This window comes from Perissodus microlepis, chromosome 16 (genome assembly GCF_051167445.1).
Source record: "Perissodus microlepis isolate ML-2025 ecotype Zambia chromosome 16, ASM5116744v1, whole genome shotgun sequence".
In the NCBI taxonomy this organism is placed as follows: Eukaryota; Metazoa; Chordata; class Actinopteri; order Cichliformes; family Cichlidae; genus Perissodus; species Perissodus microlepis.
The window spans coordinates 21,291,830-21,317,225 of record NC_140476.1 but is presented as its reverse complement, the minus strand read 5'-3'; the positions used below and the strand labels follow the sequence as shown (position 1 = coordinate 21,317,225).

General features: G+C 39.4%; 1 protein-coding gene across 7 annotated transcripts in view; it reads left to right on the top strand.

The window, feature by feature from the left end:
• il1rapl1a (interleukin 1 receptor accessory protein-like 1a) overlaps positions 1 to 25,396 on the top strand; it is a 184,522-nt gene that overhangs the window by 139,910 nt on the left and 19,216 nt on the right. For all 7 annotated transcript variants that reach the window (XM_084954857.1, XM_084954856.1, XM_084954855.1 and 4 more), the window contains 2 exons: positions 18,289 to 18,421; positions 23,589 to 23,734. In XM_084954857.1, coding sequence (XP_084810983.1) covers positions 18,289 to 18,421; positions 23,589 to 23,734 — 279 coding nt within the window. The remainder of the gene's footprint in view (positions 1 to 18,288; positions 18,422 to 23,588; positions 23,735 to 25,396) is intronic.

Here is a 25,396-nt window from a genome sequence, read left to right as displayed (position 1 = left end):
TGCACACACAGATATCCCCCTAAAATAGCTAAAACTAAAAACAAACTAAAAACTACTTCCAAAAACATTCAGCTTTGATATTAATGAGTTTTGTGGGTTCATTGAGAACATGGTTGTTGTTCAATAATAAAATTATTCCTCAAAAATACAACTTGCCTAATAATTCTGCACTCCCTGTATATATTACAGAATTCCTTCCTTGGTTAAGAAAAATCAATTCAGGTTAGGAACACCGTTGAGGAGGCTGCTGCATGACTGTCAAAGTCTAAAAGTCAAGACATAGCTTCATGGATTAAAACACAGTGTTTACAACATGGTGCAAACCACTGGTTACGCTCAAGAAGAGGAAGGCAAGATTAGACATTTCATGACAAGATGTTGTCTGTGATGTCAAATTACTTTTTACTTTTGTGTTTCTATGTCATTTGCCTTCTGGCCTGTGTGTGTCTTTCATATTCAGTGTTATTGTACAGCACTTTGGTCAGCCATGTTGTTGTTTTTAAAAGTGCGTTATAAATAAACTAGGATGGTAGGGTCTCAGGTCCCCCTTACGTCATCCTGATGCAGGTGAGGGCCAGTTCCTCTCATTACTTTACGTTACTTTACGTTGCAGAAGAAGGAATCCACCTGGTACTGTAGCTGGCTTTGTTTTTCTCTTTAAAAAATATTCACATAAATAAGTGGTCTTGTCCCGGACTAATCAGATACAGTATTAAAAGAAAGCTTAAAATGATTCTTAAACTGGGACACAAAAGTTGTTTTACATACACTATGATAATGAATACACACAGATTTAAAAAGTAATCTTGCTGGGTGCAGCTCTACAACGTATAATTTTCCCTTTAATTGTTCCAGTTTTGCCAAAGTGATGTGTTTGTCTTTCTGGGAATGATAATGACATGACTGAAAAGTACCAAGTTGGTAATGATAGAGAAGTTCCAGTCGTGCAGTGATAATCACTTCTACAGGATTAAGTCCTGACCCACATCAGCTGAGCATATTAGCATTCTGAGAGAGCACTGCGGCAAGATTCCATACCAAGTAAATCCCTGCAGTTCATAGGATGGGAAAGAGGAAGGAAACATAGGACTGGTGGACAGGAAAGCAGCAAAACAGACTGAATATGTGTGAAAGGCTGCTTCTTTCTTGTGTCAGGATTTCCACGTTTGCTGCATGCATGTTTTGTGGCATGCGTTATAAGATCCTTCTCTCTGCAAGCCTGTGTTTGGAACCGCATGCTAGGAACTGATTTGCATCTTCTGCATTGAAAGAAATGTAAGTGACATTCCCTGCACCACAGCTACACTGGGCGGCTGATATTAAAGTTCCACTGAACTTTATGTAATTTTATTGATTTTCTTTCTTTTTAAAGCCACTGGCATTTCAATGCAGATGGCCCTGCACTGCCCGGAGCGCGAATCACAAAAACACAAACACATAAGCAGAGGTTTTATGCTCTCCTTATTGCACACAAGAAGTGCCTCTAACCATTTCTTTTTTTTTTTTTAATCGAGTAAAGATCCTGCTTCATGGTACTTTTCACCTGTTTCTATTTTCAATGATGGTAGACTCTTTGATCTATGATATTGTCTGAAGTTTCAAACGCTAAAACGCCTCCAGTTGTCATTTGCGTGATGGAGGATTTGAACGTGCAGCATCTTCTAATAATTACGAAGTTTAGCAAGCAGCTTTTTAGTGGGCCTCCGTCTTGAATCTTTCACTCAGATTTACATTTGCTGTGGGTGTGAGCAAGCAGCAGATGGTTTGTTGGAAATAATGACAACATTGAACGACTGGCCCACTCAAAACTATTAAGGGCAAATTGTTTTGGTTTTTTGTTGTTGTTGTTTTTTCCATCGAGAGTTTAATCATTTTGACCATCGCTACAGTCAGTTCTGATAATAAAACAAAAAACTTAATGAATTGTGAAAGCGACAGATATGGCATCGAACCTACACAACCTTAGAATTGTTTAGCCTCAGTTCTAACCTTTCCTAAAAATAGGAAACATGCCGCAGCATTTCATTGTCTTTTCTTCTTCTTTTGTTTTTTTTTTCCTTGTGCATGTTCTAGGCCTTCATGAATGTGCAGCACCCACAGATTTCTAACATTTTCCTAACAGGGGTAATGACATTGTTTGATAGAGTGATAAGAGCTCATGCATTGGACACAAGCCAGAAGTGGTTACAAACATTTGATCTAACTATGGTGCAAGCCATCTTTTAGGACTCACCTCCTGATTTGGACTGAATATAAGGGTTCATATACATCCACATTAAGGATTACAATTAATTAAAGATGTATAGATCTTTAATCAGTGGACTTCAGCAGTCTTTATATTAACAGGAGAAGAAAAGACACATTAACCATATTTTCTGTAAAGCACTGTTTCACTGAAACGACACTGCAGACTAGAGTGTCTGCTAAGAGTAGCATCCAGAAATTAACCTGTTCCCAGTGTCTTATTTATTATTCATATTATTTCATGTGAATAGCTGGGTCGACCATGCATTTTGCAGAACAGCATCATACACAAACTTTATGTCCTGTGCTTTCTTTTTAAACATCCTTTTGACTTTCGATGTCCCATTCCCAGCTCCGCCTTAATTCCTCTTACATTTTCTTTTACTTTTTTCCCCACAGTACTACAAACAAAATTGTGTGCATTCATGAATAACGAAGGTACAACAGGTCATCCATCACGCAGATCTGCATTGCAGTGGTTGTTGCTAAACTTCTGGGGTGACTCATTTGGAATCAAATAAACTTTGCCTTATAAATCAGCGAATACTTACTTTATAAATGTAGGTAATTAAAGTTAAATAACTTAAAAATTTTAAAAAACTTCCTTTAGCAATTGGAAGAAAATCACACAGTGCAAATTCTCCAAAACTATCATTCAGATTTCTACATTATAAATAGTGTTACACAAAAAAGTTAATTAATAATGTGCTTACTTATTCTTGCTCGGCTCTATATTATTATTTTTTAAAAATATGAAATACAAAATTCCATCTCAATAAAAAGATTGAAGTATATGTCTACCTCTAAACAATATTTCCCTAACTGATAAAAAAAATATATTATTCAGTTCTATTCTAGCTTACTTTACCACTATTAATTACTTCATATTATATAAATTCTATTACATACACTTGTATTGTAAGTGTATTTACCTTATTACTAAATAGTTTTCCAAGTTGTGACATTATTTGGTTTAGCAGCATTCAGAGACGACAGTTTTTATGTACAGCAGCATTTGGGTTAATGTTGAAAAAACAACAACATGATATTGTTTGAATACTGGTAAACAGATTGTGTTTCCAATCACTTTGGACCTTTTCTGAATAAACCAAGCCATGAGTTTTTATTAACAGTAAAGCTCACGGCCTCATTTAAAATGCTCTATTCACTATAAAAAAAAACAAAGGTATTTAAAAAAAAAACAAATATATTTGGGGAAAAGCTTATAAAATATCCAGTAAATGAACAATGTATTGGATGTTTTAATCATATATGCCGTTTAAAATAGTTGCGTGTAAAGTTAATTTGTCAAATAAATTGTTAGCATTAGCCACCGATATCAGGACAAAGGTATCAAAAGCACCTGAGCTGCAAATTACACACACGCAGTAAGTAACAGTTGATTTGTTGCCACATGATCCCAGAACAAAAACAAATCTGTTTGCTCGTCCGCATCAGCATGGCAAAAAAAATCGACATTTTTTTGATCTGCTGTTCATGTGTTTGTTTATGACTGGCTGCCTGTTTGGAGAAAAATGGATGCTGGTTCATAGCAAAAACTTTGTGATATACAAACTATGTGTTGAATTTTTCTTTGGAAAAACATTTATTTGGGTGTTGAATACAAAACAAATGACTTTTTTGTTTGACAGCATACAGTAAAAATGATGACAGCTTCCCAGCTTTAACGACTCCAATCCGTTAACTAGAGTCATTGCCAGTGTTGGTCAAGTTACTTGAAAAAAGTAATCAGTAACTAATTACTGATTACTTACCCAAAAAAGTAATCCCGTTACTTTACTGATTACTTATTTTCAAAAGTAATTAATTACTTAGTTACTTAGTTACTTTTTAAAAACACGATTTACAACCTGAATAGGTGATAAAGCGATAGATCTGTCAGCCCAATTCTACTTTTTCTGCATAATCCATCATACAAAATGTAATCAAATGGAAAAGTCTCTTTTTAAAACTTGTTTTATCAGTTTTAAGCTTTTAACTTTATGCATCAAGCAAAAATTAAATTATATGCACCATTCTCTGACTTGAAGAAATTAGTTTAACATTTAAACCTATTTTCTGCACATTCCAGCACATGAAATAAAATATTTTTTGTTTTTACACTCAGTCTTTCAAATAGATGCAAGTAAAACACAGCAGAAAATAAATAAAATCAAAGACTAGCGGTCCTGTTGCTCTATTTTCACCTGTATAGCAGGAGTGGCGTAGGCGGAGGGGTGCTCTGGTGCAGGTGTGCCGCAGCGGTCAGTTGAAGAATCCGCGAGTTTCTCTGTGAATTTCCCATTACGTCGTTGCGCACTCGGAGCTTGTTTAGGGGGTTTTTCGGTGTAAAAAGAAGTTTTCTTCCCACGCACAACGGACGCTAATGTTTTTGTCACTTTTTATGGAATCAAACTCAAAGTAAGGTCAGTACTTCCACGCTTTAAACGCTGCAGGGTCATACTCTCTCCCATTCTCGCAAAAAAATCACGGTTTTAGTAACGCAGTAACGCAGCGTTCCTACGGCAAAGTAACGGTAATCTAATTACCGTTTTTGCAATAGTAATCCCTTACTTTACTCGTTACTTGAAAAAAGTAATCAGATTACCCAGATTGCCCATCTCTGGTCATTGCACATAAAAACAATTAAAAAGCTTAACTATATTTAGTGTATTTCATTGGGCTGTGGCATTGCATTCTCATTATTGTCAGGTCGGCTGCTTGACCTTTGTGCTGAGCATCTTCATGACAACTAAAATCCATATGTAGTTAGCAAATATTTAGATCATATAACATGTCTGTCTTAGAGTTAAAACATCATATTCACATAGTCAGGAAACAGATGAGTATCACTATTAGATTAATAGAAAGAAAGGTGCTTTTTAAATAAAGATTTTGTTGATGTGAGCATGAATTGCACTTGCTAACTGTGGTGTAATGTATTTAATCAAAATATAACCGGAACGTGGGTAATTTCTGATTAACAGCCCTACTTTAAGCCAGATTTTAGAAATATAGGACACGATGTTAATCTGCGTTGTCTATTTTATGCATTGTAAATTTGTATCTTTATGAAATAAACAGTTGTTCCAAGCACATGCAGAGCATGAACACATGCAGTATGCTGTTTAGTTTGCTTAACCAGTTGACCTAATTTACACGCATTTATTTGCATGCGGATGAGCACTCATGCAAGCAAACAATGTTCATTTTTTGGTGATAATTGAAAGACTTTTTTCCCCCAGATTGTGGATAAGCAAAGTGCACTTTGCAGTTACTATAGAAACCAGATCCCAGTTGCATTCTTCAAAAGTATTGATCCCCAAGGACCTAAAAAGTGAAAATAGGATATCATGCAATGTGTTTAGATGCCTTCCAAACAAAGTCCTGGCAAGGACTTGTAGTTTGGATCGTCGAGAGAATAATCTGTTAGATTTCTGACAGTGAACAAGTGACATTGTTACAGTTAAAGGTTATGGTCAAATTGACAGAAACTGAAGAAGAATGACTGATGAGCCATCAAGATAAGGATTATGCAGTGCAAGTCATTTAATCTCTTTTAGAGAAAAGGAGGCACTGACTGATGCTGTGCTCACCCCATCGCGTGATGGAGCATGTGTATTCTTGTAGGTAGACACACACACACACATGCAAATACACACACAAATCAAACCCATCCTGCCTCTCACAGGAAATCATTGCAGTAATTAACGTCCTAGCGCGCTCCCTCATTGCGATTCTGATTGGCTGAAAGTCATCCTAAGAAGCAGCTCGGCACAGATCCCTCAGGTATTTTGCAAGAGTGAAATTATCCCAGTGCTTGCCAAGTACCATGGGACACCATCAGCCTGTGTTAGTGTGTAAACATTTCTGTTTTCCCCAGTGCCCCTGTCCCAGTGTCTCCAGCCCACATGGCACAAGTCATTTGTCAGCCTTGATTTAGATTTCTCAACACATAGGCCTCCTGCGGCCGAAGCTCAATCTGTGCTCCTACTCAAAAGCCCAAAATTTACCGGACATGGTCTTGGCGAGGCAGTCGAGGATTGGTGTGAAGAACTGGATGATGAGTCATAAATTGAAAAACAGAGAAAGAGTGGACAATCGAGAGAAGCGTGAGGTGGGGAAAAAACGAAGAAAGTGAGGAGGGGTAGTGAAGTCTGTGAGGTGGTTTTGACTCAAGTGGTACGTTGAGATTTCAGGGTTAGGCTACAAAATGAGAGGGTGAGAAAGTATGGAGTGCTAGAGGTGTGATAAGAGGCAGAGGTGTGGAAGTGACGAGATGAGGGCACCGCTTTGTTATAGGAAGGAGTGTGTGTGTGCGTGAATGTATATTTGTGGATGTGTGTGGATGTGCTTTGACGGGTGCATAAAAAGAGGGAAGGTAGAGGGGCCCTAACTCTTTTATGTTCTCATTGCTCTTACTCATTCCTCCACTTATTCTGCCCCAAATCCTCCAATCCATCTTTTTACTGTACTTCTCACCCCTCAATGTCTCAAGGGATTTTGGTGAGAAGATGAGTGAAAGCTTTAGAAGAAAACTCAGAGAAAGACTACAAAAGAATGACATACAGAAGGTTTATCTCTTCATGAAGTGGACATGTGGGATCTCTAGAAATGAAATAAAAGAAATAGTATTAACCTCTTTTTGTGTCAAGGCAACAAACCCTTTTTTTTTTCTATAGCAACATTACAAAGCTTTGATTTCCTAACTAGCTTCAGCTTATCTGATATAGCAGCAGATGTTCTTGGGGATCATTACATTATTCTGTTTTACTGTGTTCAGCTATAATTAAAACAAAAATTTAAAATGGAAATTTGGAGAATGCATAAATACCTCCGGGTCTTTCATCTGTTATTCTTGCTATGAATGTTGATTTCATGACATTTGTGTGAATAAAAAGTGACCAAAAATAAAGTGGGTATTTTCAGAGTGGATCAGTGAAAGTACTTTTATGTTTATGGCCTGTTTCAGGTTTTTGGAAATGTGTTATATTTCTTTTTGCAGGTGTATAATCTGCATGCTTTTGTTTGAGTTCACAACGCTATACTGAAAATCATTTGCACCTGGTCATATGATTGCATCTGCAGAAAAGAGTGAACTCTCCTTACCATGGGGTCAGCACAAAGTTCCATATCTGCAACTGCTAAAAATAATTTGTCTTACTTTTATGGACTCTGAACAATGTTTCAGCCATTACAGTCACTTCTCTACCCTGCTTTTGTTTTAGGATGTGTGCGTCTTGAAAATATGCTATAATGGTGTACTTTCTTGGTTTGCTGAATAGCCTGAGAGTCCTAATAGAGTTATTTCTAACTCAGTGACCTTTTCTGTATATGTCCTGCTACCCACTGAAAAATCCACTGCTGCATTACTGTGGACTTTGGTGAAGAGGCACTTAACATTGCATCTATTCCCCGACTTTGGTGTTCAACTTTTCTCTTCAAAATCCCTAAAAGCAATCTGGACTCAGCACAGCAAACCTTAAATTTAAATTTAGGCCTCAATTTGTTTGATCATTTCTGTTAAAATAAAACTTTGCACTGTTGCAGAATCGTTCTTTTTTCTGCAGTTTATCCATATTTTGTTTTTTCTTGTTTTAACTCATTAACACGTGCCTTTCCTGTCTCATTAATACCTCAGCAGGTTTACTACCCTTCCCACGCACACAGACTTTTATCCCCCCGCCCCCTCCACACACACACACACACTTGTCTGAACTTTAAACTACTGTATGACACCTACTGTGTTACAGATTATTTCTTACAGCTCTCATTAATTCCAAACAGAGCTCTTATAGCTGGTTTGTATAAGAGTAGAATAATCATATTTTGCAATCATTTAACACGCCTTCGATGATTCTTAGTGAGCTTTCTCAAAGCCCAGACAGCCTTTAACTTAAAACACATTTTAAAAAATGTGATCATATAAAAATTAAGCTTTCTTTAGTCTGTTTAAAATACATTTTTATACATTCTAAACTTTCTTGAGGCAGTGCTTTGTATTTTAGGCTGGATATATGGATGTCAGTAAGGGAATAGAGGGCTTTTCTGTTGACATAAGTTGGATGACACAAATGTTTGAATAGGATTTGATAAAGTCACTTGGGATACGGTTGGTTAACAGTGATGGTCTGTGCTGGTGTGACCTAACCTTGGATACTGAGCTTCGGTTTTAATTGAGTTAGTCAGACTCCGGTTGGTATTCCGGTCAGTGGGTCAGTGCCTGCAGCCAGGCCCCTCTTGGGCCGTTCGTTAAAGTGATGTTCTTCGTCAAGTGTTCAAATCACACCATTTAATTGGCCTCCAGTTCCCTGGATAGGAGCCAATTACAGATCCCTCTATATTTGACTTTGTATCTGTGTGCTTGTCCATTAGCTGCAAAGTTCTTCTATCATTTTCCTCCATGCCCCTTTCTTCCTTTTGTTTCTTTACATTATTGTCGTCCCAACACCTTCAATTTTATTTTTCAACATAAACGGCAAAGTGGGAAGAAAAGCTTTCTCGAGGTTCCTAGAAGGCAGTTTATGACACGCACTGATACTGAATGAAAATTGCATTTATTTTGGTCTCTTTTTGACTATAAAAGGAGATTTTACATGAACTCAGATTAGTAGGAAAAGTGATTCCAAAAACCCTCTGGCGTAAAATGGAAAGGGGAGATGTGGGGCCGTAAGAAATAATAAGACATGGGTAATAACGGCACTTTGTGAGAAAGCAATTCAAAATCGAGTGTGCAGAAAGGTTAGAAGACCAAAGGTTCAAAACGTGGGTGAGTCGGCGTGTTTTGTGAAATTTTATTTCTGTTCCCACGGTGGACAGTTTCATACTGGATGATCAGAACGTTGAAAAAGCTGATTTTTGAGAAAAAGTTGGGGCATGAGCACTTGTTGCCACACTGATCCCTCATTCAGTGTGAATTTGGAGAAAGATAAAAGAACATTTATTAAGTTCGCTATCACATAATCATATAATCCCCCACAGTGCCTCTTGTGGTATAATGGGCCTCTGTGTTTCCCTTCCTCGGACAGAGCACCTATTATGTCATCAAAAAGGGACGCTTAGCAGACGAAAGGGGAGATGAAAGCGAGGGCACCAACTACCTGTTCACAAAGGCCGTAATTTTTACCGGTAATTAAAGGCTTACATTTCCCTGATGGATCGTCGGGGGCCACAGAACAAACGAGGAGAAGGAGCAACAGAGAGGGAAAGACGCAGGATTCTCCTCTGTTAAAAGCTCTCAGGCTTGTAATGGTAATTAAGGGCTTGTCTCTGGAGAGGGCACGATATTAGAGCTGCAGAGAAGCTGAGGTGGCGGAGGGGGTGGGCCCTAACTCTTTTATGTTCTCATTGCCCTTACTCATTCCTCCACTTATTCTGCCCCAAATCCTCCAATCCATCTTTTTACTGTACTTCTCACCCCTCGATATCCCCCGCCTCACACCGACTTCCGCAATGCAGAGCAAAAGTAATCAGTTCAGCCAACGTCATCGTTCCACATCAGCTCACCAGTGTGCTACGAACAAAAAGCCACATCTTTACATACAGTGGAGCTTTTTTCACAGATTCCAAGATGTTCGAAAAGCTGCACAAACAAGCGGAGGACTTTTCAGTTTGTCAAGAGTCAGAATTTTGTTTTGACCCTCCTCCAAGCAGAGCCAGCTTTGATTGCTGCTCACTGTCAATATATCCACCAGGACCCTGATGTCATTACAGTACGTATCTTTACTGTATTCTCTGTCCTGACAGAGCCTGCTGAGCTGCTGCTACCTCGCACGGTAGGTGTAGTCATGGTAACCTGCAGGCAGCTAAAGAATAGAAATGTTGACAGACAGATTTGGACTTTCCTGCTCCAACTCCCCACTCCTGAAACAGTAAACACACTTGCCTGCTTACGGTTCTCTAGAGATTTCACCTCCTGCATCGAGAGATGAGCACGGACAAGAAGCGGGATCAGGTATTTTTAGCAAAGGGGACTGGAATGCGAATTTCAAGGAGTCACCCGGGAATGCTGAATAGCTGTCATTCACCTTCTTTTCTCAATGCCGCCGTTGTCGTTACTTTCCGGCTCCCCTTACTCTTCCTCTGTCTCCCATCCTAGCCTTGAAAAAGGCACGTGTTTAAGGCGTTCTACAATGTGAGTGTGGGGTGAATATGAGGCTGGATATAGTTTACAGAGTAGGCACGCTCAGAAAATGTATGGCCTATCCATTTTTAACTACTCAAAGGGACGTTATTACATGTGCAACACGTGCACACACACACAATACACATCACAATGCACCAGCCAAAGAAGGTTTGACATGTATTATAGTTTTGTTGTTTTCCAACTTGTTCACTCTCTTATCCTCTCTCTGTGCAAAAAAGGATTACACAGTACTGTGTGCACTTTTTCATGCTTGTTTCACACCTTGTGGGGGAAGAATCATGACTGACAGGACTTGTATCAGATTCTCCTGCAGAGATATCCACAGGAAGTCTTCACAAACCCTTATTTCTCTCTCTCTCTCTTTCTCCCGCTCCCTCTCTCGCTCTCTCTCCCCTTCCCTCCCTCCCCCTCATATATGCATATGCACACACTAACACTTTCTTCTTGGCCATTTTATTGAAAGCTTAAAATACCCAGACTCCGAAATTTAAGCCTGTGTCTAAAACTAGGCTGTGGGATATTGCTGTTTGCCATAAAAACCTTGTACAATAACTCAGCTTTTGGTGGTTTGTCCATTCGGATGGATTACAAGGACCTATATAACAGTGGGGAGCAGAACGATACTATTAATATCTCAGGAGAAAAATATATTGCAACAATGATATTGTACAGCAAAAAGAAAAGAAGGGAAACACTGCATGGCTCAGAGGGCTTATCTGAAAGGTGCTTTTCAGTGCAGCAGGTGAAATCTTTAAAAAAAAAACGGGTTGTAGAGGCCCTCTTATTTCAGGTAAAATGATATAGTTCAAGTTTATTCTTTGAGGGAAAACAGACTAGTGTGTATGCGCTCTAAGTCTTCATTGGGGGTCTGACAAGAATTAAATATCAGCCTATGGTGGCAATCAACCAACACGTGTGCTATGATATGTAACCCCTGGAAGGTGCACAGCTTATTAAGGCTGTGTTTAGGTCGGGTGGGTTTGAATATTGCAGCAAATATTGCCAAAGTGTTGATGCGGCTTCTTCTTTTGGATCCTTGACTTTCACTGTACAGATTGATCGACATGTTGAGTTTGTAGAAAGCTGTTTTCACGTTCATCTGCTCCACATGCACATATGGGCCAGTGCTTGTGACATCACAACCGACGTGAAAGCCAGTGATGGCTACCCAAAAAAACAAATTACACAAGCACAAGTGTAAAATTGAAATCTTTAGTGCACAATACTATGCGTAGGGCCCTTTATTTTTTTATGTGAGAGAATAAGCAGGTGTGTTTGAGAGTGCTCTTCTGTTTTTAAGTGAATAATATTTGTTGGGAACCTGTTATGGACAGCGTGCCCCTTTGGGGTTGCGTCAGGAAGGGCATCTGGTGTAAAAAGCTGCCAAATCAAATATGTGGAGCTACCCGCTGTGGACCCCTTGTGAATAACGGAGCAGCTGAGCTTTATAGCAGTTCTTGTATAACATTGTAATTAAAAGTCCTCCTTCCAGTGAACAAGATGTATGAAAGAAAATTATACATGTAGCTGATTCCCTTTTCTGAATGAGGATGCTAAGATGGCCGGAAACAAGAAGACTGACTGTCAGATTAATACATTTTTATTCTGCTGTTTTTGTTTGATGTGTATGATTTTATCACAGTAACACGAATTTTTCATTGTCAATTCCGTGTTTTCTCTACACTTCAAATAGTCTATTTATTATTTTAGGGCCACCCCTTCCAAAAAATGGGCAAAGTGCATCTTCAGGGTGAGAAAAAACACTCACATGTGATGTGCAAGACTGTGCCTTACCTTGAAAACGAAGTACCGAGAGAACAATTGTGCTGAGGACTAGAGTGTGTTATGAAACATCAAACCCATTCTGAATATGACTTTTTCAAAAGGCTCTCCGGATTGTTTCTTATCCTACAAATAAAACATGATGGTGGCTGTCACACGCAGTAACAGCACACAACTCCGCTCTAAGCAGTGGCACGAGAACGACAAGTGTATTCAAGGAGAATGAGTTGAGACGGAAAAGAAAGAACTGACACGATGTGTATGTGTGTGTCTGTTAGTTTCTAATCATGTTCATATATGCATAGTGTTATTGTTGGGGGGGGGGGTTCTGTCTGTCTGTCTGTTCATTCATCTGCCCCTCTGTCGGCGTATCTGTCAATCTTGCTGTGTGCTCTGTGCATCTGTGCTGAGTTTGGACAGCATCTGCAGAGTGTTTTCTGTGCAAGGTTTGTTTTCCTCTCCTCTGGCTTGGAAAGTATTCCTCTGTGTGAATCTGAGTGCCAGCTCTGTGAGGCCTAATTATCCCAAATACTGTGAAATCAGCTAAACATGCACCAAGAGTTGATGCAAATCAAATTTATGACCCTGTGCAGCACACATTATTTTATAGTCTTTAAAAATTTGATTACCATTTCTGGTTTCACTCAATCATTTACTGCATTTCACAGTAAAGGCCTGCCCAGCATGAGGGTTGGCTTGTTTTTTGGCTGCTAGGTTTCATTCCACTATATTGTCTAATAAAGAACTTCTTTTGTAATCCCTTTGAAAAGTAAAATGTGTACCTATCCTTATTTGGCGTGAATATATTTAGTGTGCTCTAAAAGCGTTCAAAAAGCTCATTCATTCAAGTTGCTGTAGACATAAGTGTTTCCCAAATAAATGTAATGTAGTATAATGGGCATTATAAATTCTAGTGGCTGGTAAAAACTGAACAGCTTGTTACTTTACAGAGGTTTTGTCACAATGTGCCGATAAAGTAGATATTTAATCCACAGAAGACAGAAAACGAAAAATTAAAGCTGCTATTAATTCCCCCTCCCCTCACCGAACCAGTCACGGCAGATGGCGGCCCCTCAATGACCCCGAAGTTTTCTTCCTGTTAAATGGGAGTTTTTCTTTCTCCCTGTTGCCAAGTGCTTGCTTGTAGGGGGTCACGTGATTGTTGGGGTTTTGATATTGTAGGGTCTTTACCTTGTGATATAAAGCACTGATGTTGTCATAAATTGGCACTATGCATCCATCCATCCACTTTCGCTTATACAGTTCAGGGTCACAGAGGAACTGGAGCCTATGCCAGCTACCATATGAAATTAAACATTGAAATAAATTGAAAATTGATTTAATTTCTCCAGAAGAATAGTTTGTAATCTGAACCCAAACTGTTTAATTGCAGTATATATGTATAGCATACTGGCCATTATTAGCTATTTGCCAATATATCAGTATCAGCATTGACAACACCCAATAAATCAACATTTATAAAGTAAAGATCAGTTGGTAGAAACACTCTTCAGCCACCAGAGAGCGCTCTGCAATTTCCCTGTCTGCAACACATGTTTGAAACACAACAAATACAACAACCACCTAAACAGACCATTTGAAAGAAAAAAATATGAGTCGATATATCAGTATGAGTTTGTAACTTCCTGTATTGACTCTGTTTGATAAATGCAGCCATTGGCTTGATAAAATATTTGAATGAAACCCAAAGTTAAAAGAAACTGGTTTGTTATTTTAGTGGTAACTTCTTACCAGTACCAATTTTACTGATGACATGACTACAAGAATTACCAACACCCAAAGTAATGAAAAGTAGACATTGTGTATGCAAACTTAAAAGGTTTTGTACAACTGTTTCTCTATTTAAGCCGTTTGCTGGTGTGGCTACATTCTAGAACCTCTTAAAACATCATATTTTAAGTTTTTCAGACAGACAAATAAAAGAAGCCATCTTTGAGAAAGGCATGTTCTGAAAGCTAGATTAATAAAGGCACTGGGTCCACTTTGTATAACTACATCCCATCGCCTCATGTATATACCCAGCTATAGTAATAATAGGGTCAAAATGTATTTTTATATTATACTGTTCCCCACCAAATATTTATTTGTTGCTATAGGAGGACCAAAGATGTAGTCTGTGTGGAAGACTCTTAGAGACATTGGGCAGAAGTGAAAAAAAAGGGGTGGTTCTTAAGTCTAATTTCCATCAAGCGCCGTGACCAACTCTCAGCCGAGGGGAGGATGTCAATCACTCAGATTACATGGATTTGTTCCACACCCACGTATGTGTGAAGGCAGTAACAACACACAAAGACATGCACATAGAAACGCACACTCAGGCAAACACTTAATCACGCTCTTGTGCTGTACAAGACGCGCATCCACTCAGCGGGGGATATTTTTCACGCCTAATCTTGCCAAGTCTTGTAATGGCACACTTATTTGTGAACTTCAATAAATTAAAAAGAGATTTGAAATTTTGAGTTTTCACCAAAAGCTAGAATGCTTATTATTCAGGAGACATGGATGGCGGTGGTTGGTGACAGGTATTAAACCAGTGATGCTGTTACATATTTTATCTAATTGTTCAGTTAAGTATTCACTTTTTTCTCATATTAAGAAAGTGATGCTTTTTTTATAATCAGCACTTTTGTTATTTGAACATTTTTAGACCAAACAATTCTGATGCCCGACCTGTTCCCTTGAAAGCTTTTCTGAAGCCAAATTTAACTTTGGAGGGTTTTCCTGAACTTATCTTTTGCCTAAAAATTCAGTAAAAATTCACTCTCAGAGTCAAAGTCAACACAGAGATCATTAATGGAAGTTTCCAAATGTTACAAACCTCTCTGAGACTAATAACAGATTATAATAATAATGATACTGCTATTGGGTTTGACAGCATGGGAGAGATTTTAAAAAGCTGTTCCTCCTTTGCAGCTAGTACAAATGATCAACCTCATTGTTCCAGTTCTGGTTAATAGTACTTCTACCATCTGCTCCAAGTCTGGCTGGCTTAGCATCATAATAGTTATGGCAATCTTGCCTAGCTTAAACAGGACTCTCTCTCTCCATATATATATATGCCTGGGTAATACTTATATGCATTTCTCTGCTGCCTTGCAAAGAGTCGTCCACCTTTCTCTTCACCTTGCCAATTAAAGCGCAGCTGGAGGTATGCATTGCACATGTAGCACCAGGGGAGCGCAAGTGTCATTTCAAATAACTTGGGTGTTATTTCAGCTGCACACTGAAGTGCTGTGGAAAGAAAATAAGCCTCTAAAGGTATAAAAAAAAGCTGTTCAGTGTTCAATGCAGGCAGAGAACGTGGTGCATGTGACCCTGCAGACAGTACTGAACGCCGTGTAATAATCAGTCGGGATGAAATTACATTCAAATATCCAACTTCAAACACACGTACAAATCAGATGTTTTAAATGGGGCAGACGATCTTTAGTTTATGATTTATTAACCAATCTTCTTTATTTTTAATAATAATATGAATAAAGATTTACAAATCTTTATTCATATTAAAGGATAAACTTTCAGTCTTGACTTTTAAGCCAAAATAAACCAGAAGAACTGAATCAGCTAAAAAAAAATCATATATCATCAAAAGCTCCAAAAAGCTGTGTAGTGCACCGCTGGTATTATTTGTTCAGTCAGAGCCTCAGAAAAGCAATTTTTTTTATGTATTACTTGAATGTACAGGATGAGCTGATAATGCAAGAGAGCACACATGTGCCCTATGAGCACTTTATCAGACTAATTGGCCACCATCCTGTAACAAAATGTCCAGCTTTACACTGTATCGACTGTGACGATGATGTTGCAGGTGCAACACCACCCACCGGCATTCTGGAAGTAACAAAGGTGGCTGTGAGAGCGTTTCAGGGAGTGCTGCATTTGGATTAGAATAAGACAGCAGGAGGCCTTCAAGTGTTTCCTGTGATTCCCAGGCAGCTCAGTGGAGACTTCCTCTCCAGGCAGCGGCTGCTGGCAGCTTGACATTCCTAGTTTACAATTGATCTGAGGGATATACGAACAGCAGGGGGCAGATTTATAAACAGAGGAAAAGGTAGATACTGCATCTTGGTCACACACAGAGACACGGAGTTCCCTGTAATGTGTAATTTTGTGCCGTATGTGCATGTTAAAAAATTGGATCTGATTATATAGTAAAGTATTTTTGTACCAAGTTCTCTGTACATGTGCATGTGAGTGGTTGTGTTTGTATGTGTGCGTGTTGCACGCAGGAGGTTCCTATTTTATAGGTAGAGCGTGTAGCCTTTGTAGAGCCCGGCTGTGCACAAATACCAAGCTGAGAGAGGCTGTTGAACTTTGGAAATGTCAGACACGGCTCCTCACAGACAGCGCTATCAGTTCATTCCTGGGTGTCCTCCCATCCTCCTTCCCTGCACGCCACAAAACTTTCCTTATGCTGAGAGAGAGAGACCCGCTGAAATCCTTTGTAGCTGTGTCTCGGTTGTTGACAGGAGGAGCACAGAGAAAACGAGCTCTTAGTTCAAACACAAACAATCTTCTAAAGAATAACCCTTGTCGGCACAGCTCTGAGGATGTGTGACCGGTGGCACAGCCGGGGCATCCCAGAAAAAGGTGCTGGGCTGTGGTGTGCAGTGAGTTCAAAGATCACAGTAAGGGAACAAAGAAAAAATCCTTGTATAATGTGTAATGCAAGAGAAGAGTCTTGCAGTAAATCCTTAAATATTTAGTTTTGACTCTTACAAAAAAGATCTGACTTAGACGTAGTTGCTTTTGAAGTTGGTGTTAAGTAGCAGAGTTTCCCTTGGATTCCCAACACAAGTGCTGTAACATACTAATCGGGATTAACAAATGCAAACCTTGCACTGCGGCTTGTAAATCCTGCTGCGAAACAGGCAAAAAGCATCTGTGTCATCCCCCCAGCCTCTTCACGTCTTTCTCCCGGCGCTTCCCAAATCACAGATCCGACTCTCCCGAGAGGAGTCTCCACCCACTTTACAGTATGTGCTACGGGATCAAATCATATGTATATTGTTTACACGTCACTTGTGGTTTGCCGAGATTACTGCACTCTAAGCGTTTAGTGAATGCCACCTCGCTGGAACGAAAAATAAATGCATTCACAGTGTATGCCAGCCACGCTTTAGCTTTAGTTTAATACATGCAAAGTTCACGGACACTGAAGTTCTTGCATGGGTGATGACATGTTGCCAGCTTTAATCAGCTCACAGTTGTGCTGCTTGTAATATTTGATTCATTATGTATATATGTATATATTTTTTTTTAATTTATTTATTTATTGCTTTTTATCTCTGATTCATTTATGATTTATCTCTAGGCTTTCTCAAATTATAAAAACGCTGCCAGCAGCATTAGTGCGGTAGATTTCAACTGAAACTTTTTTAATTGGTAGTGAAGTATCACCTTTTCTTCCATGCAAATACTTGCCCTCTGTGTTGAACCACACAGATAATCCTTTCATTCACAGAACCAAGAATCCATTGGCTCCCCAGTGACAATTACTTCTTCCCCCCACATATCAACTCGCAGCAAACTGTAGTTGTTGACTCCTGACCTCCCTTCATACCCAGCAGCAGCTCTAAATAAAATGATGTGTCTGTCTCCGCTCACTTCCTTTTGCCTTATTTTTTCCAATGCACTGTCTCCAGGGGGATTCTGGAAAGCTCTTGAGTGCCCTCATGTGTTCATTACTTGCTTTATGATCAGTGTGCTTTCTGTGTGGCCAAATGAGCATTTAAAGCTGACGTTGAAAGGAAAGCCTGTCTCCTTAAATAGCAGACGCACATCCCCCAAACTAGTTGAGGATGGGCATATTTTCACTTTCTCTCATCAGATGGCATTTGTGTGCAGATTTGCAAAGTGTGTATTTGTGAGTCTATGAATGTGTGAAGTGTGTGTCACACCCTATGTGTGTATGACGCATAAAATAAAAAGAATTGGTAGAATTGGAGTATCACTGACTTTAAAGCCCTGCAAAGGATTTGACACAATATTTTTTCAGGTTGTGCATGTGAGCTGTATGCCTTTAACACAACAGCAAGACCATCGAGCATGACAGCATGTCATCTCCTGTTTTGTTTTGTGTTTTTTTGCAGGAAGCGCCCTGAACCTTACCTGCCGGGCATTTTTTGGCTACAGCGGCGATGTCAGCCCCCTCATCTACTGGATGAAGGGGGAGAAGTTCATAGAGGACCTGGATGAAGAGAGAGTCCAGGAGAGCGACATCAAGTAAGGAACACAGGGCTACAAATCACCTCCCTGGACTTGGCAGTAATGAGGAATTAATAGCAGATGTAGATAAATTTACCCCATAATATTAAAGGACGATGCAAATGGTTTCGCATCTCTTAGCCCATTAACTCCAAATTGCATACACTAAACCAACCATTTTCCAGAGATGTATTCCCTGCCTTCTAAGCAACTGCTCTTTTCAATTAATTACACTACAGCATGAACACGATGCAGAGGCTTGAAATTTGTTATAAGCTGTAATTTATTTGTTTTATTACCTCTGATATATTTTTTGTTAGTTAAAATACATTATTGTCCTGTGGACACAAACACTGCTGTACAAAAAAATGTAGATGAATGTAAAAAACCAATGTGAGGACACCTTCAAAATGAATCAAGTAATTTCAGTCAAAGTGCTACAAAAAGAAAAAAGCAACCCTGATCTAATCGATATTTGGTATCTCATGCTTCTCATGCCTGGATGCAGCGTCATCTTCATCTCTCTTATTGTAATTAGGCTGTTATTTATGATCATTATGAAAACTAATAAAAATGTATGACTGAAACATTCAACATTTAAGCGTTCCTCATAATAGAAATGTGCACTCATGAACTCTTTTTGTTAATTTAGAAAAAAAAGAACGAAAAAGAATTAGAAGAAAAAGGTTTTGATTTGAAATCTGGAAAGAAATCGTGAAGTATTAAAATGGTTGCCTGTGTCTTACTGGGAGCTGCTGTCTCTCCATGACCAGCGCTTTTCCCTCTCCTTATCTCTGACAGAGCAGGATGCAGCACAAGCCCTGAGAATAGATTTAGATGACGCTGAACACATTTGTAAAAAGCAGTTTATATAACTTCACCTCGCTTAAGGTCTTTGTGCAACATTGCAAAGACTCCACTGACAAGCCTCGCTCCGGAGGCTTTGAGACATTTAAAACAAGCCCATCTTCGTGTCGCTCCCCTCCTAGTGGTGTAGCACATTTAAACAAGTCCATTCTCTGGTCCATGTGCATGTTTCCCATTAGAGCTGTTTGGAGAGGCTGCAGCTCCTGGGAGACAGCCCTGTCAGATGGTTAACAACTGCCATTTTTCACACCGCCAGCACTATGCTATCTCCCCCGCTGCACCCACCTAGAGCAGCATGCAGATGGGCCACGGGGAGCTGAGGAGAAGGGCTAGAAGGGAAAGAGAGAAAGAGCGGGAGAAAATAGGGAGGAAGAAAACAGGAAAGACGAGTGAAACGAGTTGAGAAATATTCACAAATCAATGAAGAGTAAAGTGAAGAGGGATGTTATCATGAGTTGTTTCGCACACTGGTATGAGCATGCAGAAGAAACAGATTGCTGTTTAACCAACCCCTCTCTGCCCCTGCCTTTGTCAAACAGATTGCTGTTTAACCAACCCCTCTCTGCCCCTGCCTTTGTCACCAGGATTCCTCCACTTGCTGGCTGAGGGGTGATCATTTTAATAATTTAAATCATATTTCATGCAGGAGATCAATAATATATCCGATTATCCACTTTCTCCTACTGATGCTGCTCTTGAAGGATTCAGCAAACGACTTGATTTTACTTAAACGCACACAGCCAGACATGTATGAGGGTCAAAAAATGACAGGAAATTAAAAAAAAAAAAACAAGTATACAAGAAGCTAAACACAAACTAATCAGTCCTTCCCCTGCAGTCAAGCTCTTGCTCCCCTTTAAATGATACGCTGGGCATGTTTTCTCAGGGTTACCTCACTTTGTCAGCCTGCCACCCACATACTTTTATTACTAATGCATCAGCAGCCAAACTTAAGTTTAGAGAAGAGCACTCATACCTTGAGAACAGACTTACTGCAGGCTTTTATTTACCCAACTCTCAGCCTATTGATTTGGTGGAGTTCATTTCTGTGGCAACCCGAGCCCATAAATTCTCATTTGCGCCATTGGGACTGGGCTGTTGCTGTTATGGCATGGATGACTAGATATCAGCATTGTATGCAGAGATTAATAAATTAACAAAACAAATGCATCTCAGCATAAAAAAAAATAGGTGATCAATACATTATCGAGTGGCTTCAGTTGATGTTTTGCAGGTGTACGTGCACTTGAATATATGAAAGAAATGAATACGCTGGAAATTGATCACTAAATGAGCAAACACAGAGGTTTTATCAATGAGGAGGGGAGTGGATGTACAAGGGATAAAGAAGAAGCCATAGCTCGAGAAGAAGTTTGCAGTTTACTCCTTCTGCTGAGGCTATATCAATAAACTCGATCACTCGTGAAAAAGCAGAGGGCATCCTGCAAATCCGACCCTGATGTACCAAAGTAGGAATAACTTCCTGTGTATCTGTATCCCAGTCGTTATGTGTCCTTCAGCTCACATTTGTGACTATGACCCTGTTTACACTTGGTTTTAAAATGTATGCTGGGTGACTGGGTCACAAGTAGAGAGCCAAGATGTGCCATCATTTCATTAGCCTCTAAGGTTTCCAGCTAACCACAAGTTCAGCCTTTGTTACTGTGCAAATTCCACTAGAAGGTGAAAGGACAGCATTATTTTGTCTCTCTGTTGCCATTCAAGCGTAAGATCAGCAAGAGCTAGCAAAGAGAACAAAATGTTTGTCCTTCCGTGTTGGCATATTTACTACTACATCCTGATACGTTGCTCATGTTAGGACAATTAGCATTTACAGTACAGTGATATGAGGCCAAGTGCATTTAAAATCACCTCAGCAAAGTGGCCTGAATGACCGGATCAAAGCAGCAGCTTTCACGATGTTGTTTATTTATCATTGTCCACATTTTAAAACCAAGTGTGAACTCCATTCAAGGTTCACATAGTCATTATTCATCAGGCTCAATGGCTGTGTTGTGTCACATGGTGTAAAATGTGAAACAGAAGACACCACTCACACGCTACACTTAAAAATGAATAATACTACGCTGTGAAACTGCTCTGTAAAACTGTAGTGCAAGAGTTAAAGCTAGAAGTACTGATTGGAGAAATATACCCACAATTACTGTTTTCACATGAACTCCAGACAGTGTTGGGGGTAAGCTGGGTTGAGATGCTGTCTGGAGTCTGAGTTTGCACTTTCCCACAAGGGGCACGCAGCAGGAGACGGTCGACTTCAGTCACATTCTCACTTCAGGAAATATTGGTGCTGCCCAGACGGAGCATGCAGGAGACAGGCTTGCTGTGAATTCACCTGACTATTATCTGAGCCATTCTCATGCACATGCTACCAAACATTAAGACTTTGACCAGGGAGTTGGCGTGTTAAGGAACATTTAATGTCCAATCCTTCACATGCACCCCTGGCAGTGACTTTAGTTATAGAGGAATGGACATGGCCAGTAAAAATACTCAGGTAGGCTGTGATGTTTAAGCAATGCTCAGCTGGTATTAAGTGGCCTTAAGTGTGCAAGAAAATATGAACATAACAGGATGGAGCTATGCTTTTATGTTGTTTACACCAAATTCTGACCCTAACGTCTAAATGTCACAGCAGAAATCAAGACTATTGTCCAATTTTGGTGATCCCATGTAAAATATAGCCTCAATTTCCTTTTCTTAGCTAACAAGAGTGGAATCAGGTGTTCTCTTCTCCTGTTGTAGCCCATCTGCATCAAGGTTGGGCATGTTGTATATTCAGAGATGCTCTTCTTTGGTTGTAATGAGTCGTTATTTGAGTTACTGTTGCCTTCCTATCAGCTGGAACGCAACACTGGTGATTTTATCTGACATCTGGCATGAAAAATATGTTTTTGCCCAGAGAACTGCCCCCTAATGGATATTTTCTCTTTTTCAGACCAGTCTTTGTAAACCATGATTGTGTGGTAAAATCCTAGTACACCAACCACGCCAGATTCAGAGTCACTTTTCTTCACAATTATGAATTTCCTACTGAACTGATCAGATTATTTTTTCCATTAGTTGACTGGTTAATAAATATTTTTTAGAATAGTGAGTAATGTTTCCACAAGTTCTCTGAACAATTATCAAAGTAGTTACCAATGTTTTTCTTAGATTTTTTATGCAAAAGTTTTGACTTGCAAAGTAAATAGTAAAATGCATTCAGGAAACATGATTTTGGGACTTCAGCATCTTAACCAAGGATGGTTTGGCATGCAAAGTGGATGATCCACCTTAAGTGTTGAGCCACAGTCCCATAGTACACTGCTTGAGTAAGCAATACACAGTTATGGTTAGGGTCACCACTGCTTTCTGGATAGACCTGATTTATTCTCATGCCTCCTTCTCACTGCGCCTATCCTACAACAAAACAAACTCTGAATCATCAGTGCTGCCGCCGCCTCTTCACACACGGCCCATGATGCACTTTCAATTACAGATGCCAATTCTCCCAACAAGCTTTCCTATGTGCAGTTTATCAGTTTGAAGGTGAGGGAGAAGTGAGATGCTTGAAAGTCATTATCCCCCTCCCCCCCTACACATGTAAACACAAACTCACACATGCAAACACTTTCTCTCCTTTGTCCTCGTCCCACTCCTTCTCAGCACAGTAATGATAAACACACTCACATACAAACAGAAGGGATCTTTTTCTCATTTGCACTTTGTTTCCTCCAAAGAGTCATTTGTGCTGAGGGTGCTGTAAAAGTAGGCTAAGTAGTGTGTCCAAGGTATGAGGGAGCATTATCTCCCTATTCTCTCCTCCATCAGGCTCAACCAGCCCAGCGGGGGACACTCATTTACTTTATGGAATATTACTTTCTCTCCTTCTCGCCGTTACCATGGCAGCTGCTATAAAAAGATTTTCTCCTCATCGCTATTATTTGATTTCCTCCCGCACAAGCTGAGGAAGATCCCTTATTGATTTTCATTTCTCATATGTTTGAGTGCAAAGAAAGAAATTAACATACCATGAAGTACTTAATGTAACGCAAAAGGGCCTCGATCAAGATACATTTGTACCACAGGAAAACTATTTTGTATAGCTTAACCCTTGGGATTTGCAATAACACCGTATCTGGTTAACAGCGCTGACTGATGTGCTTCGGGTCATGACTCCTGAAGACTCATCACATGCTGAACATGAGAGTTTTTGATCTTTTTTTAATTCCATCAACTCCAAGTTACTCCCCATCCACCTATTGTGTTTGATGCTGAGAAGAATTGTTCAATACCGTTTAAATTGTTTGTCTTGCAGGGTCATCAAGGAGCATCTTGGAGAACAGGAAGTGGCCATTTCACTAACTATTGACTCTTTAGAGGAGGAAGACCTGGGAAATTATTCCTGTTACGTGGAAAATGGCAACGGCCGTCGCCAAGCTACCATCCAGCTTTTCAGGCGGGGTAAGTGCATTTTTACATTTCCTACTCCAAACTTAAAGGGACAGTTCAACCCCACCCCCCATAATAAAAAAATAAAAATGCTGATTTTTCCTCTGGCATGTAGTGTTGTTCATCCATGTACATCATTATGGTATGAGTTTCCTAATTTTCCACATATTGGCTGTAAAGATGTCTGCCTTCTCTTTAGTGTAATTGAAGTAAATAGGACTCGCCTTGTGGTCCAAAGAAAGAACACATTTCAAAGCAATATAGCTTTTCAAAAATGATGACTACAAATGTTGCTATGATCAGGTTATTGTTAAACTATGTTTTTATTTACTTCAGAATGAAAAGAAGCATGTGTAGCTCAAAGTATCTGCTTTTATGTCTCCGGACAGGGTTCTTTGCTAATTTAGGGGGTTGCTGCAAGGAAAGGAACACACTTCAAATCCTTTATGAACAGCTATAGCTACAAGCAGACAGCAGGAGCAAGAATAGATTAAATAAAGATAATACCAGAATCAGAATTGATGAACAAATGGGTAATGATGAATGGGAGCATGTGGATTCAATTCTCCAGCTCTTGGAAAATGATGAACCAGATGAAAGTTAATAGAATATCTGAATGATTACACTAATTTTAATTCACACTAATTCAGATTAATTGAGACTACCAGCAATATTAACTCAGAGGCAGTTGAACTTAGGCTTGATTTCCTATTGATTGTAGTTATAGGCTGGGTTCGTTCAGTTCACAAGCGGGACTTTTCAGGTCATCCAACAGCCTAATGATGGAGTAGATTCAGAAGGGTGCAGCCGTGAAATCTTGAGCATGTGATGCAAACAGACCTCAGCAGCTGATGTTGGCCCTCAGTCTTTTAGAGCTGATGTCAACTGGATTCTGAAATAGTAAGTTTTATGGCTTTAACATTCATTTTAGAATAAGGAATGGCTTTCCATATGCAAGTAGCAAAATAAAAATTACACCTGACTGCAAAAAAACTACTTGGTGAGCTAAATGAAACCGAATATTATAAAAGATGTAAACAGAGTTGAATATGGTGTGAGTCAGTCTTTTTATCATGCTGGTCTCATTGGGATGTCCTCTAAGGTGTGGCCAAGATTATTTGCGCCACTATGAGTTCTGGGGCCACAATTGTTATTTAAATAATGAATTTTGTTCAACTTTTATTTGGACAGATCCAACCACGAAGAACAATCTTCCTTCCAACCACATAAATAAAGGCAATAGAGTTTGTTCAGAAATATGGACGTGTTCAGATGTATATGAAGAGAAAATGGGATTAAAACAGGAAGTGTATTTCGAAGGTTTATAGACAGCATCACCAGAGTGTATTATATGGATGACTAATCGTCATAACATCACTTCCAACATTTACAACAAGAAGTGAAATACTGGTTTAATTATTAAATTTCATATTCCTCAATTAACTCAATTTTAAGTCAGGAGTTTCAGGCATTGTGATAATTAAAGTTTAACAAGCCTGAATGGATTATATAATGTTAACGTCTAACAAGTTTCACAATGAACAAGTAATCACATTCAGTGAATAAGTCTATTAACACTTCATTTGAAAAGTTGTCTACTCCAGGTGTGCACTCATATTTGTGATTGAAACATGAGTGATATCTCCTGTGTGTGTGTGTGTGTGTGTGTGTGTG